Genomic DNA, 9,824 nt, shown 5'->3' with positions numbered 1-9,824 from the left:
CGCGCTCCCTCCTCCCCAAGCTGGAAAAAATAAATCAATGACTAGAACCCGGGAGGGCTGCTGCTGCCTCACTGCCCACCTCCGGACATGAACCAGGCTTCTCCACGGGCCGGCGCTCAACACTTGTCGACTTACTCACCCCGTGAGTGTTTGTTGAGCTCCCATGGTGTGTGCAGCCGGAGGAACAGAGAGCGGGCAGGTCCCCCGTGCTGACAGGGCCGCAAGGTGGCAGAAGAAACATGGGTGGATGCAGAGCTGTCCCCGCGCAGATCCCCAAGCCCCGAGGGACCACTGACACCAAGCCCATACCGTTGGGCGTGGGCTGGCAAGGGCTCCGCGGGCCACTTGGCGCTCTGTCCACTGTACCCGTCCACCCCAACCGGGATTTCCACTTCTAGGAAAGTCCCCGCTTCTCTGAGCGCACACGGAAAGGTTCTTGCTCTTGGAAAGACTGGAAATCGCCTAATTGCTCATAAGTAAAAGATCAATTTAGAAGTTACAGAACACGTGTGTGTTGGGGTGGGGCCATGCACAGGGAGAGCGGAGGTCTCTGTCTTCACATGTTTTTACTCCAGTGTGCAGGTGTGATGCACACCCCCCTCCACCTGCCCCAGGTGAGATACACATGCTCCTCCACCTGCCATAGGTGAGATACACACCCCCTCCACCTGCCCCAGGTACGATGCACACACATCCCCTCCACCTCCCCCAGGTGCGATGCACACACCCCTTCACCTGCCCCAGGTACGATGCACACACACACACCCTCCACCTGCCCCAGGTGCGATGCACATGCCCCTCCACCTGCCCCAGGTGCGATGCACACACACCCCCTCCACCTGCCCCAGGTGAGATATGCTGCACAAGAGCAAGTCAGGAGGGGGTGCCCGCCTGGAAAGATCGTGGTGGATGGTAATTGAGGGCTCTCACTTTTTACTTAAATTTCTCAGAAAGTCCTCATGATCCCTCAGTCTCGGGGAAGAGAGGGCAGAGATGGGGCCCTGGGGGAAGGGTCTCTGGATCACCGTAGTGAGGAGCTGAGCAGCTAGCCTGCGGGCATTACCGCCAGACCCGCCCAGGCCACTCATGGGGCAGACACCTGGGGGAGGGACCAGCCTGGCCAACGCACCCCCAATACCTGCCCCCTCAGCCTGGAACATTCCCCCGGCCCCCGGAAGGCGCCAGAGGTGGGGCGTGCGGCTGGGAGCCGCTAGGGCCCGAGGGTTGGGGGGGGCTCCCAGCGGGCTGCCCTGTGACAGCTCCCTCCACGCTACCGGGCTGGGCCGGAGTAGGGAGCAGGAGGGCGGGCTCCCGCCCAGCTGGGGCATCCGGCTCCGCCTCCTCCTGGAAGGACTATTTAGCTCTGGAGGTGCTGAGGTCAGTCCCCTAGCGGGACCCCGACCTAGCGCAGGCCGCACCGGACTAAGGAGGCTCCTGGCCCAGCCCGCCGCCGCTTCTCCCCTGAGACCTGCTGGCCTGCAGACGGACAGACGTAGGTATGAGCTTGCCTGCCCCAGGCCTGTGCCCCTGACCACCAGGGCTTCCCAGTGTGCTGGGAGAGGGCTGGCTGCAGGTGAGGGCCCCGGTCCTCACACCTGCCTGGCTCCCTCCCCGCAGCCCCGCCCGCCATGGCCTGGCTCCTGACTGGCACCCTCGGTTGCATCAGCCTCCTCTACCTGCTGCTCCCGGGCGCCCTGTCCCGCAGCCTGGGCGGGAGCCAGCAGCCTGCCCCCCCCAGGTGAGCGGGGTTCACAGCTGCCCACGCTGTGGCCCACGGGGAGGCATCCCCCCAACATTCCCCAGCACTGGGGCCCCCTCCACCTACTGCTAGGGCTTTCCTCCTAAATCAAGGGCCCATGTAGGCCTTCAAATCCTGAGGGGGGGCAAGCGGCCCCTCCTCCTTTGTCTCCCCCCAAGGACACTTCCCCCATCCCCGACCCCCCTGTTGGTAGAGCCATCCCCTCAAGGAGAGGTCAGCCAGGAGAGGGAGGTGGAGGGATGCCCAGGACTGCCCACCTCTCCCACCCAGGGGAAGGGGGAGCATGTGGGCTGCGAGCATAGTGACCCACGGGGGCCAGTGGCGCCCTTTGCCCGGGGAGGTTCAGGTGAATGGACGTGGGACCTGGGCTGCCGAGGTGGCTGAGGGCCAGGACCCAAGCCCAGGGCTCAGAAGGCGCCGTGGGCTTCCCCTGGCAGCACTCCAGGGCTCTGGGGAAACTGGGCTTCCCCTGTCGGTGACCCCATGCCTCTGTGGAAGGGAGAGTGGCTGGGCTTGAGGGGGTCCCTGAAAGGTTGGGCCACCAGGTTTCCTTCCTCCCCCCCCACTGCAGGGAGCCCCCAGCCCGTGCCCCTTCCAGCAGCCTGAAGCCTCGATCCCCTGCGCCTCGGCCTGTGGCCTGGAAGCTACAGCAGGCCCTCCAGCCTCCACGGCGCACCAGCCGAGCCCCTGCCACGGGTCAGCCTCTCCGGGACGGCGCCCACCGACGCCGGGGCCCCCGCAGGTCCCGAGCCCAGCTCCTGCGGGTGGGCTGTGTGCTGGGCACCTGCCAGGTCCAGAACCTCAGCCACCGCCTGTGGCAGCTGGTGGGGTCAGCCGGCCCACGGAACGCAGCCCCCATGGATCCCAGCAGCCCCTACAGCTACGGCTGAGGCAGAGCAGCCCGTCCCAGCCGGGATGCTGCACCTTGATCCCGGAGCCCCCACCCGGCCCCCCGGACCTCCTGCAAACAGCAGTCCCCTGAAGAGCTGGCAACCCCCAAGGTGCTCCCTGCCCTACCCCACACCCACCAGGTTCTGTGGCTAGCACTGCAGCCCAAGCAGGTCCGCAAGCAGTCTGGGCTCCCGAAAGGGCTTTGGGGGCCCGGCCTCCCCAAGACATGGGGAGGCCGGGGCCAAGCAGGCACACCCGGCCCTCCCCACTGGGCCTGACCCCATCAGACTGAGCCCTGCTTGGCCTGTCCCGGGGCCCCAGCCTTCCCACCCCCGTGCCCTTGAGTCTGTGAAGGCAGCAGGCAAGGGGACCCCACGGTGGTCCCCATCCCCGGGGCCGGCATGAGGAAGGGCAGGCCATGCCGGGAACTGTTGCTCCAGTCGCCAACTCTGGAGGCTGAGGTCAGGGTCCAAATGGGGACCCCTCCCTGGATCTCCAGGCAACACAGGGGAGCCTGGGAGGGGGCACAGGGGGCGGGAGCAAGATCTCCCAGCCCAAACAGGTCAATGACATCACAGCCACCACCACCTCAAGTGGCTGGATGCCAAGCGAGGGTGGGGGCACCTCAGGCCTGCCAGTCTCTGTGAGCCCACCCTGCCCCGCCTGGGGATCCACGGAGGCGGCAGGCTTATGGAGAGTCAGGGAGGCAGATGGTCCTTTAAAAGTTAGAACGAGCTCTCGGGCCAGTTCTGTGTGTCCACCCCAGGTGGGTCCTCCCATGCGGGGCGTCCCTGGGGACTGTGCCCCCCACCCCAGCCACACAAGGCACAGCCCAGCCTCCAGAAAGGTGGTGCCTCGTTCATGGCAAACAGTGATAACAGTGCTCCTCCGCCAACATCTCCACCACCCGTGAGGTCAGCACTATCACTACCCCAGTCGAGGAGCAGAAGCCACGGCCACGGAGGTCAGGTGAGCTCCTCCTGCCAGCGCAGCGTCCACCCGTGGGGTCCCCGGCACGGGAGTCTTCTGGAGAAGCCCATCTGGGCTCCCACCCAGTGTCTGCTCTTCTAGCTGGGGACCCGCCTGGCCAGGTAAGGCTCCTGCCCTCCCTTAGACCCCGTGGGGACAGGTGAGGCTGCTTCCTGAGCTCAGGCGAGGACAGTCACAGTTGGCGTGGGAAAGGCTGCCTGGTGAGCAGAGATCTGAGGATGGCCAGGCGCTGGCAGTGCCAGGACCCCACATCCATGGGGTGGCAGGGAGGCCCCTGAAAAGCAGCTAAGAGGCTGGAACTGGTGTGAGTGACCGTGGGCAGAGGGGCCAGGGGCCTGTGGTCACCGCAGGGTGTCAGCAGGGCAGTGAGGAGGTGGGAGGGGGAGCCAGGAAGAGGAGCGGTCTAGGAGGGTCAAACCCAGAGAGTGAGGAGCACCATGTGGCCAGGTGCCCCACTCCCACTCCCACCCCCACCCAGCACCCAGTCCTGGGCCCCGTGCACGCTCATTCTCCGTGTAGAGTGCCCCTCCTCCAGGGTCAGAGTGGCCAGCCCCCAGGACACCCTGTCCTTGCTGAGGCTCTCCACAAGGTTGCAGGTGACAGACTGTTGAGCTCCAAGCATCCCTGCACCGTGACACGTGGTCACAGCATCGGACCTGCTGTCCACCTGGCCCCTGAGCTCCCGGCCACTTGGGGCACTGACTTGGTGCCCACCCAGACTGGTGGCGACAGCCCCCAAGCGGCCCCAGGGCCCCAGCAGCCGTCTGTCTGCCTCTCCCCATCGCCCCAGACAGTCGGCTGGTCGTTGACTCCTTCTACTCTAAGCCACCACCTGCTTTGGGGTGACAGCTCAGTCCCCTCCTCAGGGCCCCCACCCTTCCTCAGCCAACGCTTGCCCGGCTGCAGGAGGCACCAGTGAACAGCCCCCTCCCCACGGCCACAGCCACAGTGGGAGGAGACCCAGGGAAACTACCTCCTTGGGAGCGAAGCAAACAACACCCAATGACTCCCCATGTATTAGGACAACAGGTGGCACTTTGAAGGGGTCCCCGTGCTCCCCAGCTTGTCAGCACAGCCAGGAGCAGCCCCCCAGCCTTCTCGCCTAGTAAAGCTGAGTAGGGGCTCCGGCCTACATGCCGGGTCAGTCACTGCCCTGCGTCCCCCTGCCGCCTCTCTGCCCTGACCATACTCTGACCGCCCCCCCCACCCGCCGTCTTCCTGACATACCACAAGGACTGGTTCTGCTCCCAGTCAGCCTCCTTCCCTCGGAGAATGTCAGGTCCCAGCTGCGTGTGCCCGCCCCGGCCTGTTCCATGCTCTGCCCTGACCCCGACGGAGCCCTCACCTCCAAATCCAGACACAGGGCGCCCTCTTGACCCAGTGGCAGCCAGGCTGCTCCACAGGGCCTCACCCAGTGTTAGCAAGGATCCCCCCTCCTCGGTATCTGCCCCTAATGACTTCCCGTCCACGGACCCCACTCTGCTTCCTGGCAGCGGCCCGGCTGGATTCTCTCTCCCCTGTTGCAATAGTCGTGAATAAAGTCTTTCACCTTCATTTAGCGAGGCTCAGAATAACTTTTCCTAAAAGCCCCTGCCCTACGTGGAATCCGGGAAGCCTGAGGCTGATGGGTGGGGCCTGGGGTCTGCACACCTGTTGGGAGGGGCCTGCTGTGGGTGGGGAGGAGAGGGGAGGGGCGAGCAGGGAGGGGCAGGAAGGAGAGGGGGAGAGCTAGAGGCTGGGGGACACACGCTGCAGCCTCCAAGTCCCAATCAGGTAGGTGTCTCAGGGGGCTGAAGTCAGGGAGGGGGGTCGGGGCCGGGGCGCTGGGAGCTGCTCCTGTGCTGACACATTAACTCCCGAGGCCAGGAGGACGGTGGATGGTCACTCATTACCAAGGGCCAAGGCCAAAGGGCAAGGTGGCGGCTGGTCCCTTATGTAACCTGTGGGCATATATAGGGGCACGGCCTGCGAGCCTCTCCCCACTGCCAGCTGCTCCCTCGAGATGAAGGTGGCTGTGGTGAGTACGCCAGGCCCAGAGGAGACGCAGCCGGTGTCCCTCGTGGGAAGGAGCGGCTGCCCCCACCCTGTCCCCGCTGGTTCCCGCCAGTCCGCTGGCCCCGGTCAAAGGGCTCCCTCCCTCTGTCTTCCTCTGCTGGTTTAGGCTTAGCAGGGGCAAGGGTCAGAAGCCCCACCCCTGGGCCCCCTGCAGACCTGGGTCCTGAGGACAAGATGCCGGGGGCTGGTGCCAGGCACTCCCACTCAGCATCCTGCACACCCCGGCGTCACCCCGATTGGGCATCTGGCTGACCCCCTGAGCCAGCTTGTCTCTGGTGGTGCGTGCGCTCTGGAGGGTCCGTGCCCCGCCGTGCCCCAGCCTCCTCGCTGCTGACCCCTGTCAGGCTCCGGTGTCCCCAGGGGGACGTCCTCACTTCCCCGTGGGGCCGGCATCCCCGCGAAATGGGTTTAATCCTCCACCCAACCAGGGCCCAGACCCTTCCCTGGTCTACAGGCCAGACATGGACCCAGAGAAAGCCAAAGACAAGGGCAGCTTCCGAAACTACGAGGTAAGGACGCTCCCCGGGCCGGGCCCGCCCCCCACCCCATCTTCCCTGGGGGGGGGCAGCACCTGCCCCTTTGCACACCGGGGGGCCCCAGCCAGGGAGGCTGGAGCAGCAGCCCCGGCTATGCCGGTCGGGGCCCCGCGAGCCTCCTGGCGGCCCCTCTGGCTTGCAGGCTGGCCCGCTCCTGGACCGGGTCTTCGCCACCTACAAGCTCATGCACACCTATCAGACGGTGGACTTCGTCAGGAAGAAGGTACTTGGCAGCTTCCTGGGCTGCCCATCCCCGCGGCCCCCAGTGGGATGGCTGGACGGGGCCTGGGTCTGACCCAGCCGAGCCCATGGCCATGCTGCCCCCCCTTCCGGCCCTAGCACATCCAGTTTGGGGGCTTCTCCTACAAGAAGATGACTGTCCTGGAGGCTGTGGACATGCTGGATGAGCTGGTGGACGAGTCGGACCCGGATGTGGACTTCCCCAATTCCTACCATGCCTTCCAGACGGCAGAGGGGATCCGGAAAGCCCACCCTGACAAGGGTGTGTCTCCCTCCTCCCCCGCCCCCGAGGTGGGGTGGGTGGGAAGAGGGGTCTGTGCCCTTTCCTGGCCTCACCCTTGAGCCCCAGGCCACCCCTCCCCGGCCCTCGTCTCCCACCCGCTCTAGCCGGCTCTGTCCCTGTCCCTCCCAGACTGGTTCCACCTCGTGGGGCTGCTGCATGACCTGGGGAAGGTCCTGGTTCTGGCAGGGGAGCCGCAGGTAAGGGCAGGGGGGTGGCCGGGTGATGCTGGGGCAGCCCGGGCTTCGGGCTCTGGAACCTGCCGGGCCGGGGAGGGGGGGCAGGCCAGTCACCCCCTCCACGGCTGCATGTCCCCAGTGGGCCGTCGTTGGAGACACCTTCCCCGTTGGCTGCCAGCCGCAGGCCTCTGTGGTTTTCCGTGAATCTACCTTCCAGGACAACCCAGACCTCCAGGATCCTCGATACAGGTGCCCCCCACCCCCAGCCGCTGGTCCCCCTGTCCCACGGGCTCCCGAGCCCCTCACCCCCTTCTCTCTCCCTGCAGCACCGAGCTCGGCATGTACCAGCCTCACTGCGGGCTGGAGAATGTCCTCATGTCCTGGGGCCACGACGGTGAGGCTGCTGGTGGGCCGGTGGTGGTGGGGGGGGCCAGATGGGACCCTGGGGCCTGGCTCTGGGCGCCCGATGGTGACCCCCTGTCTCCCACAGAGTACATGTACCAGGTGATGAAGTTCAACAAATTCGCTCTTCCCCCGGAGGTAGGTGGGAGTGTAGGGGGGTGGTCAGCCGGCCTGCCCCCGCCTGAGAGCATGCCCCGAGTGCGGTGCTCCTGCCCTCAGGCCTTCTACATGATCCGCTTCCACTCCTTCTACCCTTGGCACACGGGCGGCGACTACCGGCAGCTGTGCAGTGAGCTCGACCTGGCCATGCTCCCCTGGGTGCAGGAGTTTAGGTAGGGCCAGCCCTGGGGGGTGGGGGCGGGAGGAGGGCCTGGGAGCCCGGGGGGCCTCCTCACCACACCATCCCCCTCCTGCCGCAGCAAATTTGACCTGTACACCAAGTGTCCCGAGCTGCCAGACGTGGCCACGCTGCGGCCCTATTACCAGGGCCTCATCGACAAGTACTGCCCCGGGGTCCTGAGCTGGTGACCAGCCTGCGCCGCTCCCACCCCCGCCCTCACCCCGCCCAGGCCTGCCCAGTGCCCCGCTCCACCTGCACACCCACGGCCAGCGCCCCCCGCCTGACCGCTCTGCTCACTGCCAATAAAGACATTGCAGCATCTCGAGAGTGTGGGTTCCACGCCGCGGGGATCCCGCCGCCCCCGCCGCCCCCCGGCCCTGCTGCTCGCCCTTCCAGCTCCGGGGTCACTTCCTGGGTTTGCCTGCCCATCCTCACCTTGGCGACGTTGGCAAGCGCTCTGGGCCCAGTGTCCTTAAGAAAACAAGGTGAAGCAAAACATTCGGTAGCTAGAAAAACAGGTTATGGAGAACCTCGTGGTGGGAGGAGCGGTCAAGGGCAGTGAAGGCAGGCGAAAGGATTCCCCCGCCCCCACCCCCCCCCACCCCCCCACCCCCCGCCCGGCCCGGGGGCGGCCAAGCCTCCTCTGCGAGCGGTTTCAGGTTTCGCCCCCGCCCCAGGGCTGGTGCTGGCTCCCTCCCTCCCTCCCTCCCTCCCTCCCTCCTAGCAGCTCATTTCTCGGAAGAAAGTGGATCCTTGTCTCAGGGACTTTCCCTCTGTTGGTGTTTTGCTGGCGGCGTCCCCACGGAGTCCGAGGTTCTGGGTGGCCCCGTTCACTGGTATCCCCAAGAGGCGCCCTGAGATTGGGCCCCGGCGGGTGGGCGCAGGAGGGCCTGGAGGCCGCAGGTGCCTGTGTTCTGGAAGCCACCGCACTTGGATTAGAGCCCGAGAGGCGGTCGCCTGGTCAGGGCGCGGCCCCCCGGCTCCCCGACGGGCTCCCCAACGGAGAGCAGTGCCCCGTGGTCCGTGTCTGCGGGCCTCGGCTCAGCGCCCTGGAGGCGGGCAGTGCTCCGATTCGGTGGGAAAGTGTGCGGATTTTGGCCTATTGGGGCTGTGGCCCAGGAGTCACCCCCGCCGCCAGGGTTGGGGTAGAGCTTCAGGAGGGTCTGCTCTGCCCGCTGCTGCGACAGGACAGGCTGTGTTAGGTCCATGCGTTTCTGTGACAAATTACCGCAAATTTGGCAGCTTGAAACAAAACCTGATTCTCCTGAGTCGCGGCAGCCAGAGGCTGAGATGGTGGCAAGTGCTCGGCAGGGCTGCCATCCCGCACAGGCTCCAGGGACAATCCGCCCGCGCTGGTGCCCCGCGTGTGGCCCGCTCCCTCAGGACCCGTCTGCGTGACCCAGGGGGATCCCCTCATCCCAGGATCCTGACCTTGGTCACATCTGCAGGATGCCTTTTTTAAGGCATTACATTCACAAGTTCCAGGGATTTGATGAGGATGTGTTTTGGGGGTGCTGTTCTCAAGCGCCCTGGGAGCTTCCCTTCCCCGCTCAGAGGGTGGGGACACCCGGAGGAGTCTGGCGGCTCTGGGTTGGTGGGCGGCAGGTTCAAGAAGCGAGGGAGCGTCCACAGGGGCGGTCTCAAGGCAAGCAGATCTTTGCATTTGCTGCTAGAACCTTAAAAGTTTGGGGGCGCTGGGCTGGCTCTCATAGAGCGTGTGGCTCCTGTGGCTCGTAGTCTTGGGGCCGTGAGTGTGAGCCCCCCTCCCACTGGGTGTAGAGAGCACTTAAACAAGGAGCATCTTACACAGAGGCCCCTAGGGGGTCCAGGCACCGTCCAAGGGGTCCCCGGCCCTTTCATATTCACAGACTCAGTGTTCAGTGCTCACCTGCCCATGCCCCCGCCGCCCCCCTGCCCTGCTCCGTCTTCCAGGTCACTTGTCCTTCCTTCTGGAAACTTGCTTCCTCCATGGGCAGCCCCTCCACACTCCCTCCCAGCCGGTGGGCTGAGGCTGGGCAGGTACACGGGGCTGAGGGGTGGTCCCTCCCTAGAGCTGCTTCACGGGGTGCTGGGGGCCACTGTGGAGGCCAGAAGTACGGATCCGGGGGAAGGGCCGTGGAGGGTGAGCCGAGGCCCCTCTGCCCGCTCTGAG

At 65.8% G+C, this 9,824-nt stretch overlaps 2 protein-coding genes across 4 annotated transcripts; both read left to right on the top strand.

Annotated features, from left to right (window-relative positions):
* The first annotated feature begins 608 nt into the window (after positions 1 to 608).
* On the top strand, positions 609 to 3,410 carry ADM2 (adrenomedullin 2). Its single transcript, XM_025455563.3, has 3 exons — positions 609 to 1,496; positions 1,618 to 1,738; positions 2,331 to 3,410. The coding sequence occupies exons 2-3, from the start codon at positions 1,629 to 1,631 to the stop codon at positions 2,647 to 2,649; spliced, it is 429 nt and encodes a 142-aa protein (XP_025311348.1). The 5' UTR covers positions 609 to 1,496; positions 1,618 to 1,628; the 3' UTR covers positions 2,650 to 3,410.
* A 195-nt stretch (positions 3,411 to 3,605) lies between these two features.
* MIOX (myo-inositol oxygenase) lies at positions 3,606 to 7,993 on the top strand. 3 transcript variants are annotated; one of them, XM_025455542.3, is made up of 10 exons: positions 3,606 to 3,741; positions 6,124 to 6,204; positions 6,374 to 6,454; positions 6,571 to 6,733; positions 6,884 to 6,951; positions 7,070 to 7,179; positions 7,257 to 7,324; positions 7,421 to 7,470; positions 7,552 to 7,664; positions 7,752 to 7,993. In XM_025455542.3, exons 2-10 carry the CDS (start codon positions 6,157 to 6,159, stop codon positions 7,858 to 7,860), a joined length of 810 nt encoding a protein of 269 aa, XP_025311327.1. In that variant the 5' UTR covers positions 3,606 to 3,741; positions 6,124 to 6,156; the 3' UTR covers positions 7,861 to 7,993. The 3 variants fall into 3 exon arrangements, with proteins under 3 accessions (XP_025311327.1, XP_025311308.1, XP_025311318.1); XM_025455523.3 differs by lacking the exon at positions 3,606 to 3,741 and adding an exon at positions 5,579 to 5,657; XM_025455533.3 differs by lacking the exon at positions 3,606 to 3,741 and adding an exon at positions 5,597 to 5,657 and having other exon boundaries at positions 7,615 to 7,664.
* Positions 7,994 to 9,824: the final 1,831 nt, after the last annotated feature.

Source organism: Canis lupus, chromosome 10 (genome assembly GCF_003254725.2).
Source record: "Canis lupus dingo isolate Sandy chromosome 10, ASM325472v2, whole genome shotgun sequence".
NCBI lineage: Eukaryota > Metazoa > Chordata > Mammalia > Carnivora > Canidae > Canis > Canis lupus.
Note: the sequence above shows the minus strand (reverse complement) of the source record. Positions and strands in the feature narration are given on the sequence as shown.

Bases quoted from the DNA above. Each gene is read 5' to 3' on its own strand.
- ADM2 (XM_025455563.3), top strand. From the start codon at position 1,629: ATGGCCTGGCTCCTGACTGGCACCCTCGGTTGCATCAGCCTCCTCTAC. The intron at 1,739-2,330 runs GTGAGCGGGGTT...CCCCCACTGCAG, and splicing joins CAGCAGCCTGCCCCCCCCAG to GGAGCCCCCAGCCCGTGCCC.
- MIOX (XM_025455523.3), top strand. The intron at 6,205-6,373 runs GTAAGGACGCTC...TCTGGCTTGCAG, and splicing joins GCAGCTTCCGAAACTACGAG to GCTGGCCCGCTCCTGGACCG. The intron at 7,471-7,551 runs GTAGGTGGGAGT...TCCTGCCCTCAG, and splicing joins AATTCGCTCTTCCCCCGGAG to GCCTTCTACATGATCCGCTT.